The sequence below is a fragment of the Mixophyes fleayi genome, chromosome 12 (genome assembly GCF_038048845.1).
Source record: "Mixophyes fleayi isolate aMixFle1 chromosome 12, aMixFle1.hap1, whole genome shotgun sequence".
Taxonomy (NCBI): Eukaryota; Metazoa; Chordata; class Amphibia; order Anura; family Limnodynastidae; genus Mixophyes; species Mixophyes fleayi.
This window is the reverse complement of record NC_134413.1, coordinates 43,655,403-43,673,876: the sequence shown is the minus strand read 5'-3', so window position 1 is coordinate 43,673,876 and position 18,474 is coordinate 43,655,403. Positions and strand designations below refer to the sequence as shown.

The following is an 18,474-nucleotide window of genomic DNA, read 5'->3' as shown; positions in this document are numbered from 1 at the left end:
CAGTGAGGATTTGGCTTTATACAAAAACTTTCATGGTGATGGCAACATTTTTTTCAATTTTCTATAATTTTTGTAGACATAGCCATACATTCACAGTTCTCTGTACAGCACTGCAGAATTAGTGGCGCTATATAAATAGCCGATGATGATCCATGACTACACTTTGATAAACAGCTACAGTATCACTTGAAGTTTCCAATAATGTGGATTAATAAGTGGCTTTTCTGGTGTAAAACCTTTTCCAAGCACACTACAAATCTGTAAAGAATGGCAAAAGGCTTGTCATATGCACAGAAAGCTTTGTATGGTACTATATAATCAGTTTCAGATACGCAACCCATGGATCACTAGGTAGGGTCCCACAATCTGTTTTTGGTGTTCCCTAAAAATGATATATACAATTTATCCTGTGCCATTTACATGTGCACTTTTTTTTTTTTTTTTTTTAATTATTTCAGTTTATCAATTAACACATGTACAAGGAACAAAATCCTACTTGTAAGCAATATTAGCTTTTCAGTAAAAGCTCAGTGACAAGTTGAACACACACAAACCATATTGGTGTATAAATACAAACCTTAGTGAAAGCGAACTTGTAGGAGATATATATTCCTTAAAAGTGCCTAAACAGGACTATAATATTATAGAAGAGACATACAAGGAGCAGGCAAACAGTCCTAGCATAGGGCTCAGGCAGAGAATATAGACTTGATGAAAGCAGAGGAGTTTGGAGAGCCCAGGAGGGAGCCAAGTGAGGCCTATGTATGTCTGGAGAGAGACAGCAAATTTCCAGATTAGGCTGGAGCTGAGAGGGACGAAGAATAGAGAAATTTAGCATCACATGTTTAAAAGGATTAAGCAAGTCAGTGTCCTGAATTGCGGTAGCAGTTTATTATTTTCAATTTGTGGTTTGCTATGAATTAAAGAACTTTAAGGTTGAAGTTTGCTGGCTTGAGCCCCTAACTGGGACCCAAACACTGCAAAACTGACTAATGTAGCACACCCCCGGAGATGGGACTTGATGAGATTTGGACACATCCACAGGTACTGATAGGAGGCGTATCTTTTGCGGGTATTTGAGTAAAGCATGATGTAAAGCCACGTGATTAATTGGAACCCTGTAGCCACCTCTGACTGTCCGTTTACAGCCGATATTACTTTATTCATTGGTGTCACTTTGTTTTATTTGGATTACTTATTTTTCATTTCCTTTTAGACTACTGGAGAAAAATAAATTTCCCATGGGATATATATAGCAGTATATGATGGACATATTTTATAAGGAAAATTATACTATTAGTAACACTGTTAAGACACTATTCTCTTGGGTATATGACATTTAATTACATTATATTGTGCACAAATAGTAGTAAATGCAAAAGTCGCATTACCCCAACACTGTCAAGCCACTCTATGCTATTTTGCAGAGTAAGTATACCAAACACAAAAATACTACTGTTTTTAGAGTTGGACGTATCACGAGATACATACTACTCAGTCACATATAAGTAGGTTCGTTTTTGTGAAAAAAATCTTTATATACACGTTTGGGGTGCAAAATGCATCAAACTGTAAATGAGGCCAATAGTTTCCATTTAAACCTTAGAATGCTCACTATCTTGATATATGGCAATGTAATATTTCTCTCTATTCTTTCTGTTCCAAGAAATATCTTCTTTTAAAGTGATCCAATTTGTACTTGCACATGGAAATCAACTAGATAAGCATTATACATGCCAAACTACCTAAGCAAAAATCAAAAAGAATCTAAATTATGTTGTGGGAGACAAACAGTAGCAATTTAACAGTCCAGTTAAAATGCAGCATGACAGCAATCTGAAATTCCAGTGAATATTGATCCATACCATCATAACATGAGTGGAAACTGGATGTACACACAGCGCAGGCTGAAGACCGCTTGTTTCAAAAACTCAAAGCTTCATGTTTTTTTTTGTTTTTCATCCATGATTTGGTCACTTTACTTTTCCTACGGTCCAATGCAGCCTTGAGAGCGCTTAGAATCTGTTTTTGGTTGTTCAAAACATTGTAGCGGTTGAGCTCTAACAGCTGATCAAAATCATTTGGTTCATAAGTGAAGTTTTTTGTCCGGTAAGGAGAATCTTTTACTCCTAGTACAAAGTCTGCATTAGATTTCTCTTCCTCAGTCTCACGCAGCACTCCTGTGAGGTATGAAAAAGCAAGCGAGTGAGATTAGTGAATGCAAAACCAATATCTAAAAAGTTTTTTTTATCCCCAGTTTCTTATACACAGAGAAGGATAGCATCAGCAGCTTAGTTTTAAAGTATTGTGTTTATAGAGGATGGGAATTCTAGAATTCCAAGTCAATAAATAATGCTAACAGTTTAAAAAAAAAAAAAATTAAAAATTTTTTTGTAGAACATGAGCTCCCCCTCTTAATCCAAACTATAGATTTAATGTACAATGTAGTCCTAAAACGAATACTAGGGCAGGATAGATACAGTATATACACATTTATAAGCATGATATGCATGGATCGCAAATGTGGGGAAGCATTTAAAGTGGATGTTAATCATAAAATCCAGTTTTGTGCTGTATTTTGCGTAAAATCGCTCAGCACATGCCCAAAACCCGGACTATATGCCAGTGAATGCAGCAAAATCCAATTAATCGTCGAGCTCAAGAGACCCTTATGACAGTCTGCGTAGGCAGCAGTGTCCGATTCAAGCTTTGGGCATCTCAAAAGGTACGTGTTTTTCTGTCATATCACTTGTACCAACTTCAGGTCAGGTGCAGACTACTGGTGATGAGTACTAGAACTTGTGTTTGCATTTTATGCACATTAGAGATTATTGATGTTTTTATTGAAGGGAGGGAACAACTTTTTTTTTTTAACTACATTGTTTTTTCATTAATGAAAATGGGCTTGATTCATTAAGGAAAGTAAGGCAAACAAATGAGTAGGTTTTATCCTAAACAAAACCATGTTACAATTCAAGGGATACAAATTTGTTTCTTATTTTGCACATAAGATAAACACTGGCTGTTTTTTAATGTAGCAGACAAACACTTGATAGTTTTTTTTGTACATTGAAATTTAAAGTTGATCTACAACATGCCTTACCCCAGCTATAAATCTGCCATCTCATTTTAAGTTTGCCTCCCCCTCCAATCCAGCATGCTTTTGCCAAGTTCCAAAGTTACTCTTTTTTTTTGCTTTACTTTCCTTAATGCATCAGGAGCTATATTATTATCAGCAGGTGATATTAGTTGATTTTTTTTTTCTGCTGGGACTTTATATACCACATATGTATTGGATGTAACCTGGCAGGGCTTGTCTCTCAGAGCAGTGTGCCTAGACCCGTATTGACATTTTTTTCTTCTTGAACACGTGTGGATGTTCGTTTTCTAAAAAACGCAATTTACGTTCATTTTGCGTTACCTTTATTAATGAAGCCCATAATGTGCTAAAGTGTCATCACTTATTTTGAGTGTAAGTGTTGGATATAAAGATAGATACACACACACACACACACAGTTCTGATCAGTTACCTGGTGCTTTGTATGCACAGAATGTATCATTTACCAAGGGGAAGTGAACCACTATGGGTGTTCTTGGATTATCGGCATCCATGAACAGATAGCATTCTTTAGGCTGCTTCTCATCTTCCTCGCTCACAGTGATATTGGGGAATGGGATGTCCCTTTCTCTGCAGTATTTTGCGGTTAGGTGCAGGACCTGTAAAACGCATTATAGATTTGTGCATTAATGAAAAAAAGTATGGGAGATCAAAATGAAACAATCCTATATGTATCTTTTAACAATGAATTGTTGACTCCAAGAGAAGAGTTGCCAAAAAGGTTTCTCATAATGAAAGTACAACTAGTCTGGCTAAACTAAATACTGATAAATGTGTATGAAGGAGCAAGAAGTTTGTCTAGTAAAGTTGTATATACTTAAAGTTTATAAAAAAAAAAAGTGATTAGAGTTAGTGAGATTTGACTAGATGTTCACAAAATTCAAATAGGATGATGAAGAGTTGGATTTGCCTGAATATTATAGCTTACTGGGCAACAATTAGCTATCGGGCAATTACCAGAAATAAGCATTGGTGAAGCTACCGTCACACCTGACTCACCTCAAATGGAGCATTCCAAGAATAGTTGAAGGACAATATGACATCAACATCCCTCTCTGGTTGTAACACCAGCGGAAAAGGAGAGTTGATAGAGAATCCACCATCTACTAAGTATAAATTCTCCTCCATTGGAGTTAATAAGTTGGGGAAAGCATCCAAGTGATTCCCTGAGAGAGGCACAATAATTTAGTGAGTGATATCTGGACATTCAATATGTGTATCTTTGTCATGGAGCTCTAAGAAATGGCTGGATGTTTAATAAGGTTAGTCACCACATCACATAATCAGTTCTTTATACATGTTAATTCTAGGTCTATCAAATACCTTTCCAAGGCACAAATTCCCTTACTCCCACATAGTGCTTGTAGAGGTACAGGCCCCTGGTGAAGTTGTATCGTTCTCCAGCAGTAAACCGAGACTTGAAAACATCATTGAAGAGGTCTGAAACTATCCCTCCTGGCATCACCAAACGAGTCTGCAGGCGAAATGGATCCCGGAAGTGTAATCTCCGGCAGTCATCTGGAAAGACAGAAGTGACCTTTTAGAAATGTCACTCGGCATCTGTGGTTGTCAGAAAACACATACTTTGAAGTCAGTACAATAACACGAGTGAGGATTAGAGTCAGAAGCATTAAAAATTTCTATTTCTGACATTTTTGCTTGTAGTCCAAATGCAGTACCCAAGAAGTAGGTATTCAGTCCCTCCCAAAAACAGGATGGGTCAGAAAAAAAAAAATCTAATTGCAGAAATACATCTATTTACAAATTGCCCAGTAAAACGTATCTAGCTTACATTGATGATTAGCACACACATCAGAGAGAGAACATAGAACGTTTAGTTTATTAAACAAAAGTCTACACCTACAGCATGATTTAGCGAAAGTTTAACGAGCGAGAAAGAGGGAACGAGAGAAAAGAAATGAAGAAAAAAAAAAAAAAAAAAAAAAAAAGGGGAGAGGAGGAAGGTGTTCCAATCTGCAGGCGCATCACAGTTTCATGTACAATGGCTTTGTATGCATAAGAGCAGAACTAAGTAGTATCAACCCATCTGCTGTGACATCACCAACAAGCTGGCTCTAGTCTGGTTAAAAAAAAAAAAAAATCATACCGAAAGTATAGTCTAAACCGGCGGTTCCCAAACTGTGCGCCGCGACTCCCAGAGGTGCCGCGGGCCAGACCTAGAAAAAAGAAAGAAAACAGGAACTTACCAATCCGCCGGGCGCCGGCAGCCTCCTCTCTCCTGCAGCTGTCACTGAATATCGACGTCAGTGACATCTGCGGGAGAGAGGAGGCTGCTGGGTCCCGGCGCCCGGCGGATTGGTAAGTTCCTGTTTTCTTTCTTCTTTCTGTGGCTGGTGCGGGGCAGAGTGAGAGGGGATCGTGGCAGAGGAGGGGGACAGCGTGACAGAGGGCAGAGGAGGGGGACAGCGTGACAGAGGGCAGCGTGCCTGGATGCAGAGGGGCATTTTTGCATACAACTAAATAAGTATTTCTGTTGTGACCTAAATACTTATTACAATTTTTTGACCCAACTACTTCTAAAACAGGACTGCTCAGTAATTATTTTGGAGGGGTGCCTTGAAAAAATTTGGAGACTAAGGGTGGCGCAAACTGAAAAAGTTTGGGAACCACTGGTCTAAATCCTGATTACCACACTCCTCCGAGAAGATGTTAACGTTTGTTTTGCAAGGTGGGTGGGTTTGTTTTGCATATTTCAGTTGTTGACTTTTTAACTGTACTGTATGTTATGAGTTTGCCATTGATCATAACCACACACTGAAACAACATTCTGTTATAAAGTAGTCTCATATTGGCTTTAAATATTTCTTGCAGCCCTGACTCCTGGTTACCAAGAGCTGGGTTTACATTTTTCATTGCATCATAGTGACATTAGTGAAAGTGGTGTGTCACCCATAGCATATGCAGCAGTAATTGCAATTACATCAAAAGTCACATCCCTGAGTGGGCTACATATACACATGTTGACAGCAGCTGATATTTAAAATAAAATATACCTGTGTAAAACATGTTAGACTGCCCTTTAAATCATTGTGTCATTCATGCTTCCTTACCTATTACCCTGATCACATCAGTCAAAGAACTAAGCCAGCGGATCCCTGTACCAGATGCCCGAGACCAAATCTCATCAAGGTTTGCAGCAAAAGCGCTGCCCCAGACTCCTGGAAAGAAGACAAGAGAAGGAATTTCAGAATCAGTGGTGTAACAAACCTGAGAGAGAAGCAGTGCAAAAATAGTAGTAGTAGGTTTTAGATTATATGTGCTGATAATGATCAGAGAAAAGGTTTAGACACAAATAAGTTTTGGTTGTTTTAGAATACATTTTGTAAGTGCAAAAAAAAAATAAAAAAAATGCATTCACGTAGGTCTTCAGCCCTCACCCTGTAGGTAGCAGATCTTGGGTTCTTTCCTCCTGTGGATAAGATGCCCCATAAAGAACTCGCTTCCAAAATCTTCAGTGCGAATGAATGCTCCATATTTCCGAAATCCAATTTCATGGGGGGTAAATTCACACCATTCTAAGACAGTTTCAGAAAAAAGTAAAATAGAGATGACCAAACATCAGAAAATGTAAAAATGCTGCCTTATGCCTGGCAGTCCATGTGATTGTGTGTAAGCCAATAGCATACATTGTGCAACATCACCATGATCTGTTTATATCAGTTTACTTTACTTGTATGCTTTGCCCAATCACTTCTGTTTTTGCTGAATGTAATCTAATCTGTGTGATGAGATCCTGGGACTTATAGCATGTGTTATTGAGAGGTGAACTTGTACTAATATCCGGTTCGAAAGCTTGTGGAAATATTCCAAAAAAAGAGGGGACTTGAGCATTTTTTTTTTTAAATTGTGTATGTATTCAGTTGCTTTTTCATGCTAAATAAAAGGTAATGTGCAAAGGTTATTTTCTCTGAAATACCTTAATTCTTAGTTTATGTATTCCTCACTTAGGGGTTTTCAAAAAGATTAAAACAAATACAATAAAAAAAAACAATCACACTTTTGCATTCTATACAAAGGCATGGGAGGGAAACGGACATTGGACAAAAGTATAGAGAGAGGGCTAGTATAGTTATAGTTAAAATTAGAGCACGAGCTTCTCTGCGCTATTAATAATGTTGCAGATCTAAGTGCATTGCATGACTCGGCACACACAGTTTTTGGCATGACTTACTCTGTGTGCAGAGACCTGTTATTCAGTGTCTGATCAACAGATTTATTTAAGCTTGTCTAGCCTTATATTTGAACCAGTTATGCATAGTCAGTCAACAGTAATAGCGGATCAGAATATAAATGTTTTCTAGTGACCTGACTTTTAGCTTTTGTACTGACCCCGATACTGCGTGTCCTACACTATGAGTCCCCATTAGTACCTTGATCTGTTTTTAGCAGCTGGGAGGAAAGCCTGGGTCTGCGACCTGTGGGTATCCCACAGTGAAGTTCATTAATTCCTTGCAGGTGTGTCTGGTCAACATTGCGTACTCAGACTCCAGGCCCCGAGTGCACCAGCCACAACTACTAATAACAAAGTGGATCCAAATCTGGTGCCCGTAGAATCATTGCCGTTTTCTGTTTTGGAATTCTCTACCTCACTTTATCACACGCCTTTAGTTTCTTATGCTTTTAGTGATCACTGAAACAATCTTTTCAGAGAAGTTTATCCAAATTTCTGTTTATTTCAGGTTCTCTGTTACTTTTTCCAACCAATCTGCTCTTTACACAGGCCCCATTTTCTGTTCATCTTGTTCCCCTTCTCTCTTTACATTGCAAGTGTCTCAAACAGGGCCCTTTATAGCTTCTCTTTTGATTTTGTACTGGTATGTAATGTTTGTGTACCATATTTAAGGGTACAGAGCTTAAAATATTCATACTATTTCTAAAGCACAAACAATTTTTTAATAAACACATCCTGAACCCAATATATTTTATATATGCTGCTGCTCAGCCCCAAAAACCTTCCAGTCTTCCAATGGGAAAAACCAAAGCATTTTCCATAACAGACCTGCAAAGTCTCCTCCACTGATGTTCAATCGGACATTGACTCCGGCATATATAGGATAAGGGTTCTGACCCCTGCACACACACTCCTGTTGGTCTGACAGCTTAGCCGGATTATCCTAGAACACATTGGGTAAAAGGTAACATGAATATTTTAAAGCTTAACATGTCTGTTTTACTTGTGTTAATCTGTGCAGTGTGTGTACTAGTACATAATTGTCCTAGACTTTAGTAAGCTCTCAAAAGACAAAAAAAAAAAAAAAGGTGGAACAGATTTTTACAGAACAGTCCAGATACCACCTGTAGCCAAGCGGTTTTGAAGATATTCTTTGGGCCATCCACGTCTGGAAGTTATGTAGAAACTCCAGAAGCAAAGTATTTGCTTGATATACAAGTGTATTTACAGGATATATTTCTTATTATGTACACCAAGATTAAGACATTATACTACATATGCTGTATGAAGACAGCTGTGACACATTCTGTCTCATTACAACTATGTTATGTACCTTCTGGTGAAGAAAATATTCCAACATAAGACCCCACAGATCACTGAAGTTGACTTTGTGCCCATCTCTCTCCAAAGCCACCAGCTCTTGAGACCAGTATCTGATCCTCTCTGCTGAGAATGCAAGGGCCTTACTAGAGGTAACAGATTTCCGCACCTTGCTAATTGAATGCTGAAGATCCTCATGTGACCAATTAGGGTCTTCATAAAGGGTGGATATGCACCTGGAGAAAAGAGTGCATTAAAAGTAAGAGACTTATAACATTCTACAGCAAATCCAGCAGTCTGTGCAGCAGGATCTCAAATATGCAGTTTAAATGTTTTCAGATCATACCAAGTTGATCCAGACACCCCAGATAAGTAGGTGACAATATCCAGTAACTGCAGATCTTGCAAGCCTAGTAGACTACCATAGAATGAAGTCATTGCTCGCGTGCCACCTCCAGAACCTAGCACCGCCACCACAGGAACCTGGAAATTAAAATATGCTGTGTTAGACACCATGCAATCATTGCACTAAATGGACTGTAACCCTATATTCTTTCCTTTGTATACTGTAAAATATTAAGGGATGAAAATTATTATATATATATATATATATATATATATATATATATATATATATATAGTTTTATAGGATCTTATGTCGTTTCTATGATGGTGCTTGCAGAGCTAGAGCTCAATATCGAGAAGAGATGCCATTATTTGTCTTTTACATATAATCCCTTTATCTTATCCAAGGCAATACAGCCACTCAGAGGTGTGCAACAGTAATTTTTCATAAAAGTTTCAAAAGTGCATGTTAATCAGTAGGCATAGTCCAGAAATTGTCTTTTTAAAAATGATTTACTGAAAGATCTGAGGAGCGAAACAAAAAAACATCCCTAGGGTAATAGCAATTTACAGTAACACATTACCCTACGGAAATGTGTTTTCTTAGCATATTTTTAGATACACACACACGGAGGAGGAGGAGGATGATGATGATGATGTACTCTATCCCCTCCAAATTCACTAGTATCATGGCAAACCAAGCCAACACTTCAAACTTCCCAAATTAATATCTGGGCATAGGAAAGTCGCACAATTACAGAGAGCACCGAGGAAGGGAAACTCATGAACCCACACAATCCCCACCCAAGCCAACAGCATTAACCCCTGCTGTTCTCAGCTTGCTCTCTCCATGCAAAGAGTCATTGGTGCGGCATTAGCGCTCCCTACTAAAACCTACAGCCAGAAATCACTATGTCAATATCTGTAGGTGCCTTGTCCACTGTTCCAAGCAATGTAGAATATACATTATACACACACACAAAGCATGCTCATGTAGGTTTATGCAAAAATGTATAATACCCCTTAATCTCCAGACATATCATAAATTAATATATATCTATAGATACGATAGATATAATGTGCATGTGTCTGTCTATACTACCACTCACTGCTAACCACGATAAATAATATTTTACATTTTCTGGTTTCGATACACAATACAACATCCCACCTCATCAGCATTAGGTACTGTAATCAGATCTAGGGCCTCTGTAAGGGATTGTGCAACAACTTTCTTCCTCTTTTCCAAAAACTCTTTCTCCCCATACGATAGTTCAAAACCAAGACGGAGGTCAAGTTCCTGAGAGCTAACAATAGAGAAAAAGCAAGCGATGCAGTAGGTGAAATTCCCAGTAATGAAAAAAAAAAAAATCCTCACTTCTGTACGAACATACTCATGTCAGAGGCTGAGCTTTATATCATGGAAGCAGTATGACACTATATCCAGTGCTTGCATTTTAATTATAAGCTATTTGCATTTCCGAGAAATAAGGCCTGGGGGTGTTGAAAAGGATAAATGAAAACAAATAAAACTACAGAGGTGGCCTGTTTGTTTGAATGCGAGAACAATGCTGACCATTGCTTGTTACTCAGATGTTGGCATACATGCATGTTAAATGCTTGTTCATTGTATATAATGTATGCAATACATGTGACAGTTTCTGTTTCAAAACAGAAAATACCATTGTGCAACTGCCCACTGTACTTGCCAATTAATTATAGGTGTTAGTTATTTTTTGGCAGAACTTTAAACCTTTTTAGTGTAAAATAATTTGTAACTGCTTCTTACTAATTACATTTGTGCAAGATTACAACTGACCTCTCTTTTTTCATTTTCATATTGATGATGTGATTCTGGAAAAACAAAATTGATGGATATGTGTGCATATTAATGGGAATCAGATTAATATTTTTTGCATTTTTTCTAAAGCTGCGGGTCATCTCACCTTGGACAGCGGGAGATTCATTTCTATTTCCTGTCCACTAGGAAGTGATGAAATTGGTACAGAACAGTTGCCCAAATGTAAGGTTTTCTTGTCGAGCTCAGGAGCCAAGTCATCCTTAGAGAAACCATAACAAAGTCTTTATGTACTTGGCATATATTTTACATTGTATAAATTGTAGTAGTTATGGTGAGGTTGTTTCTAGTCACTGACCTGTCCTACATGCAGAGTTTTTTGCAGACAAACATCTATATGTGGGTTCATGTCTCGGTCAGCGTGGAAAACAAATGGGGTGCCGAGTTCCTGGGCTTGCGACTGTGTGAAGGAGACACATGTTTGCTTCTCATAGGATCCAGGCACAGACAACTTCACCAGATTCCCTAAAGTTACAGACTAAATATGATATCACTGGTACAGTTCATCAAAAGTAATGCTTGACAGAGGATTTGCCTATAAAAATTACACTGTCATAACAAATAACAGTACAAATTATGATCATTCTCAAAAGTGTAAGGTTATCGACCTGAAAAAGAAAATATTTAAAATACAAAAGTTGGACAATCTATGGTGTAATGGACCATTTTATAGGTTCGTCATGTTTACAATCTATAGTAGTAGCAAAGCAAAGATATCATCACAGATCTGAAAAAGCATTCAGCGGTGGTATACGTCTCCGAACGTGATCCTCAATCCACAGAGTCTTAAGACTATTTATCTAAGCCAAGGCTAGAAATCTTTTTGAAGAGTTGCATGTGAAACATGGGTACCCTCAAACTAGTTTTTGAGATAAACCATCCATGACTAATGGTTTCAAAGTTTTCCACATATTGTGACATTTGCACAAAGCTCCCAATGCAGATAATTAATAAGCAAAATCCTTACAATAAAGAATTGCAGTGCAGTATATGCACCTTTTAATGTTGGTGAAACGGAAGTTTTTTTGTTTTTTTTGAACAAAATGTGAATCTTCACCTACATTTTCAAGTAGAAGACCTTGCCTGTTTTCAAAGTAGTTAAGCATTGCTTGACCCTTTTTACTCCTGTGGAATTGCTGGAGATCACAAACCAAAACTTTTGCTAGTATTCAAAAATCAGGGGGAAAAAAAATTTAAGCAACATATCTAGTACATTTTCCCTTAAACAGCATAGCCTGGGTGACGAAAACTTTGTTTGACGATTAAAGCAGTTTATGAGCCAGTCCTGTGCAAAATACTACAGATAAAGAGTGTTTCAAATGCCCAGCCTGTCTCAGATACAGCAATCTGAAACAGCTGGCTGTGGCTGGAGTTACCTTGGTCACTTACCAATGACTACACCTTTTTCTGTCACCACAAAGGATTTACTATGGAGACCTTAGATTCACCAAAAACACTTATTACTTTTACACACTTAAATAACAAACATGTAGCATGAGTCTCACTTGGCTTCGTAGGTTCAAAAAGAATTACGGAGAATATGCTAGTTTAAATGTATTTAATCCGAAAAATGTTTCCAAGGCTTAGTTACAAAACAATTAATAACAAGACATACAAAATAAGTTGCACAAATAAGTTTCAGAAATAAAATAGGAAATAAAACCAGAGTCACTAACTTACTAGTTTAAGACTTGGGCCTTGATTTGTAAACAGGTTAAAATGAATAAACCTATATGGTCTTGACAGATAAAATTTTACAACTTAACCCAGAAATAGAATTAAAAAAATGTTGAAAGATATTGAGCGCCTTATTGAATCTCATGGAAAAAACCTTTCAGTTGGAGGCAGCAAAAATGGCTGAGGAGCCAGATGAACCAAGTGAGCCACCCCAATATTTTAAAACCAAGGAAGTGACAATTGCATTTGGTGAAATTGCATCTGCAATGATCGATTTGAAAAAGAGAAATTGATCCCAATTCTATTTTATTCTTAAAAATAAAATATCATTATTAATAAAAACTATACATCCTTGCCTGCTGCAAAAAAATATATATGAAGAAAAAGCCAAATAATAACTAATAATCACTTGGTAAGTTTGTAAGGATGAGTGGCAGTCAATTTCTTACATCTTCTACTGGACAACCTGTCATTTCCTCCTCAGCACCCACAGGCCATCCTGCCACCTCCTTAGCATCTCAACTATTAGGGCACTGTTTGTTCTTTGTTAGGATGATGTACAGTAAAAAAAACTTTATCAGCATAGTACTGTACATGTGATACAATAGTTCGATGCTCGTTTGCCATCCCAGGCCCCAACCCTGCTCCAGAAGAGCAGATAGGGGACCACTTCCGCTATAGGCTCAGAAGAGGCCCTCACCTCTGCTCCAGACCCTGTAGCAGCCGCACAACCTGCCATTAAGACATGTCCTAAATATCTGGAAGAAATTCTCTGTAATGGAGTGGAAAAGCATTGTCTTCCTGTTTCCAGAGCTGCGGAAAGGAAGGTTCACAATGATGAATGTATATTCTCTTTGTGGATCATATATGAAAATTTAAATGGGTTAGTGGTCCACGTGGTTTCAGTATATGTATAATCAATGACTTGGTGCTTATGCTGCATGAACACTCTGTGCAGGAGTGTTCAACCTTTGCCCAGTTTTGCAAGAGACTAAATGGAGTGCAGTACAGAGCTCACATTTAGGTAGTGATCAAAGGGATCCAAAAAGAATCAGTCTGGCATCACGTATGATAAAGAATGTATAGAGGAACATGCCGCAATTCATGTATCAAACAATGTATCACATTGTCTTACCTTTCTCTAGATTTTCTCCTTTCTTAATTCTTCCTTCAACGCTTACACATGGATGAACCTGAGATTGTTAAAAGTAGAGAGTCACAACTAATTACATTAAACCTTGCCTTTATTGGAAGGCAGCATCATAGCACAATATGTAATCTTACACAATATGAGAATATGTCACAGCACAGGCAACAAATCTCTTATCTGCTGCTATATGGTGGTTGGCTAACCAATTATTCACTAATGATTATTCATGTACAATACTGAGTGCACTAAATGTAGCACTGAAAAAGCCTTATGGTTCCCAGCTTTGTCAGGAGCTGGATGGCAAATTTTAGCCTAGGGGACGAGATGCTTCTCAGCAGCCAATTAGCAACATTTTAAAGAAAGTCTCAAGGAAATCAAATCATCAGAATAAAAAGACTACGTTACATTTTATATTTATATTAAACTGTGCTGTGTAACAGAAGAACACACATGCCTATACATATTACACACACAGTAAATATATACTTCCCTTCTCTTCTGCAATAAATTAACCTAAAAATGCACTGAGAGTAGGAGCAGATAGTACAAAACAAGAACATTGTAAAAGTAACAGTAGGCCATCATTGATAAATAGGGACATTTCCTGGGACGAATATTTAAAACCTGACATGGTCCCTAGAAATTAGAGACAGCTGCAACTGTGGGGTCTATCTACTAAGGAAAAAAAGGAAAACATGGTGCAATTCCACTCTTTGCCTCCAGACACTCCCCCCAGCTGGCAGCAGTACAAAGCTACTAATTAAAAGCAAATATGGAGCAGATTTAGGATGGAGTCACAGCATGCATATATGGTAAGGATACCATCATACTGCCCAACACGCAAGTCCCCATCAGCAGGACAGGGGGCCGTGGCCACATCTAAATTGGACATTGCCATGTCACAATGAGGGTGTGGCCATGCCCCAGAGGGCTATAGTGCTAGGCTGCCCATTAGGTATCTCATCTCCACCCAACATTCCCACCCATGGGACAAACATGTCCTTGGGCGGGACAGAGTCCTAAATTTGGCAAGCATGCTACCAATGCCCCTCTGTGTATTAAACTACTCTGCCAAATCAGAGACGGCAGAGGGCAGCTATAATCAGCTTTTAAAGCAATGCTGCGTTGTATGAAAAAAAAAAAAAAAAAAAAAAAAACATCCCACAAGTGTTACATATGACCCCCACTATGTTCCAAAAACATACAGCAGCTCTCAATTAGTAGATAGAGGCCTATGCCTTTATACACACACATGACTAAATATGCTCTTTTAGAGTGCAAACCTAATGTGAACCAAAACCTTCCAGTTCTTAGAAGTTATAGCCCACCATCTATTTATTCATAGGTGTTTTAATTTGGTTAGTTTTCAGAGAGGTAATGATGGTAGGACCCATCACCACCTGTAGGTAGAGAGGGGTATGTACCCTGTTCTAGAATAAATTGTTTATGTAAATACCCATCTGAATGAGGTCCCCTTGTCTAGGTAGATCAGAATATACAATAGTAATATCTATTTTAGTAGACAGATTTATATATTATATACATACGGTATATAAAACAATGTTACAGAGTCTTCTACACAATGTTTCTTATTGTGATTAGTATATTTTTAGTATCTAAAGAGTGCTCCTGCACTCTTTTCCCATATAACCCAGGCCTGGAATTATTTTTTGTTGCAACAAAATAAAAATATGTATGTGTGTGTTCAGTATAAATGTACATATTTTGCAACTTTCCTTCCTTAAGCTGGGTACATATCCAGGGCCTGATTAAGGGTTCTGGCCGCCCTAGGCTAATACGGCCGCAGCCCCCCCCCCCCCCCTCCTCCGAATATATAGGTGTATAGGAACACTCCTGAATATGAATGTTCAGGTGTATTCTCCAGCATTCAAATTTAGACAGATTGTGCCATTGTCTCTTACCTGTTCTTGCTCTTCTCTCTTGCAACTTTGTTATCCTCTCGCTGGCTTCTGGAAAGTTGGCGTCCTTTTTTGAAAATGCAAAAATGTATTATAATGCAAACCCTGAATGATTAGGCCGTTTAGTTAAAACAAAACACTCCATTATGGCCAGCTAAAAGTACCCCATTGGACAGGCATATATAAGCAATATCTGAATATTTGTTGTCAATCAAATACAAGCCTCTACCAGCCCCATCTCACTAATATTTTGTATTCTAGTGATTGCTGAGACCACCCATGTGACCACCACACAATCATGAGATTCTGCCCCCCAAAGCTGCTCTATTTTTTAAATACCCCCTGCAGCCATTTTCCTTAACCACAACCCCCACCCACAGCCATTTTCCTTAACCCCTGCTGCAGCCATTTTCTTTACCTCCCACCCTGCATCCATCCCCCTTGCAGCTATTTTCCTTACCTCCACTCTTCTAGCTAGCTATCCCCCCCCCCGTCACATCAAAACTCCCCCAGTCACATATATCAGCCCCCCTCCTCTGCCCTCCTTCATACATATCAACCTTTCTACCTCCCTATAGATTTTCATGGCAGCCCCCCCCTCCCACCCTATAGATTTGTATGACAGTCCCCCTCTCCCTCCCTATACATATGCATGACAGTCCCCCCTCTCCCTCCCTATAGATATGCAGGGTAGTCCCCCCCCTCCCTATAGATATGCAGGGTAGTCCCCCCCCCTCCCTATAGATATGCAAGGTAGTTACCCCCCCCTCTCTATAGATATGCAGTGTAGTTCCACCCCTCCCTATAGATATGCAGGGTAGTTCCCCCCCTCCCTATAGATATGCAGGTTAGTCCCCCCCCCCTTCCTATAGATATGCAGGGCAGTTCTCCCCCTCCCTATAGATATGCAGGGCAGTTCCCCCCCCTCCCTATAGATATGCAGGGCATTTCCCCCCCCTCCCTATAGATATGCAGGGCAGTTCCCCCACCTCCCTATAGATATGCAGGGCAGTTCCCCCACCTCCCTATAGATATGCAGGGCAGTTCCCCCCTTCACTTACCTGTAGTTGTGCCAGCGTCGCTCCTCTCCTCAGATCAGCAGATAGGAAGTGAAGACGTCCTGCTTCCTGTCTGCTGCACAGCAACAGGCAGCCTGGCGATTGGCTGTGTGTTGCTAACCACTGACCACCAATGCTTTTGATCGTCGAGCCCTCCACCCCCCCGCGGCGCCCCCCAGCGGCGACCCCCCCTCCCCCACCCCGAAAAAAAAATGAATGAAGAAAAAAAAAAAATACCCACAGTGCCGCGCCCCCCGGGACCCAGCGCCAGGCTGCAGCCTGGTCAGCCTAGTGGTTGATCAGGCCCTGTACATATCTATCCAATTATAGTGCAGTTCAGATGATTCAAGACCATTTGCAAGACTGTAAACGCTCCCACGATCATGTTTTACCATACCAAAACACATTGCGTCTGTTGATCATGATTTTTAGGAAGTTTATAAAACCAAAATCAATGATGGAACAATGTCGGGCAAATGTGGAAGTGTGTACACACTAGAGATGGTCACTGACCCCCGTGTTTTGGTTTTGGATTCGGTTTTGGATCTGGATTACAGTCGTGTTTTGGTTTTGCAAAACCGCCCTTGCGTGTTTTGGTTTTGGTTGGTTTTGTTTTGCTATTTTTGAAAAAAATACATTTTTTTTGGTCTAAAATAACCTAATTTAGTGCTCCACCAGTTTCTTAGATAAGTGAGGTAATTCTAAAGCTAATAAATTATGAAATAAACAGTTTAATCCCTGGTAGGCCGTCCTTAATGCGAACACTTGTCTGCAAATTATACAGTCAAACCTGGTTGTCCACCTCCTCCATCTTTGATTATTGGCAATGTAGCCATAGTCTTTGGGTGTATATTACACCCTCCACTTGTAGTTGAATATTAAAAAAAGAGCCTGCATAGACTTTAGAACTAGAAATTCGAATATACAAAGAAATGGAGAAAGACAGTTTGGTATCTGTCTGCATCAGATCCCCTCTCCACTAGGAGTAAAATAGAAAACTATTCAGCCGTTATATAATCTAGAATAGAAATAGAAATTGAGAAAGGCAATTTGGTATCTGTCTGCATCATAATCATCAACATCCTCATTAGCGCCCTCGTCACCTCCATAAATCTCCCCCTTATCCTCTTCTATTTCCAAAGTGGCATCCTCAATTTGTGGATCACCGACTGCACTCGGACTGTTCAGGTACACATCAGCAGTACTGCTGAAAGGGCCCTTCTTTATGGGTACACTAACAGAATGCTCACGATTAGACATACCACTGTTGGATGGACTCTCCACAGGGATTGGTGTAATTTGTGAATCAGAGCAAACATTATCCTCTAATGCCTTACTGTTATCTTGCAGCTCGGCTTTGACGCGCAACAGTAGTTGTGCACCAATTGTAGGCTCGGTAACTTTTTGGGATCTGCCACTAATAGCCAAAGGTGAAGGCCTCATTCTCTCTTTGCGTAGAATGGCATGTTAGCAATTTATTTTATTTTTTAATCGGCACTTAACTTTTGCTCAGTAACACTACTTTTTCGCTTCAACACAGTAAAAAAAAAAAATTATTTTGTTTTTTAGACTGATTTCGAAACACTCTGTAGTTTGACATCGCCTTGCCCAGATGACTTACTGGGAACACTAACATCAAGACTGGTGACAGAACCTGGTTGCTCATTCTGATCATATGTGGACTGCTTTGAATCCATTCTGAGCGCAAAGCACTTGTAGTGGTAAAAATTATTTGGTAGATACTGCTGACAGATATGACTTTTGACAGCCAGAAATATTTATGCACAATTATGGGGGACAAACCAAAAACACTGAGGAGTGCCAAATATTAAAAAA

At 39.1% G+C, this 18,474-nt stretch overlaps 1 protein-coding gene across 1 annotated transcript in view; it reads right to left on the bottom strand.

Annotated features, from left to right (window-relative positions):
- Nucleotides 1-1,509: 1,509 nt before the first annotated feature.
- PLA2G4F (phospholipase A2 group IVF) overlaps nt 1,510-18,474 on the bottom strand; it is a 43,199-nt gene continuing 26,234 nt past the window's right edge. The window contains exons 7-20 of the mRNA XM_075193380.1: nt 13,647-13,704; nt 11,133-11,299; nt 10,923-11,036; nt 10,796-10,830; nt 10,148-10,283; nt 8,978-9,114; nt 8,645-8,867; nt 8,140-8,254; nt 6,518-6,655; nt 6,191-6,298; nt 4,443-4,637; nt 4,119-4,285; nt 3,532-3,718; nt 1,510-2,180 (exon numbers count right to left, since the gene is read on the bottom strand). Of these exons, the coding sequence (XP_075049481.1) occupies nt 1,924-2,180; nt 3,532-3,718; nt 4,119-4,285; nt 4,443-4,637; nt 6,191-6,298; nt 6,518-6,655; nt 8,140-8,254; nt 8,645-8,867; nt 8,978-9,114; nt 10,148-10,283; nt 10,796-10,830; nt 10,923-11,036; nt 11,133-11,299; nt 13,647-13,704 (2,037 nt within the window). The 3' untranslated portion in view covers nt 1,510-1,923. The remainder of the gene's footprint in view (nt 2,181-3,531; nt 3,719-4,118; nt 4,286-4,442; nt 4,638-6,190; nt 6,299-6,517; nt 6,656-8,139; nt 8,255-8,644; nt 8,868-8,977; nt 9,115-10,147; nt 10,284-10,795; nt 10,831-10,922; nt 11,037-11,132; nt 11,300-13,646; nt 13,705-18,474) is intronic.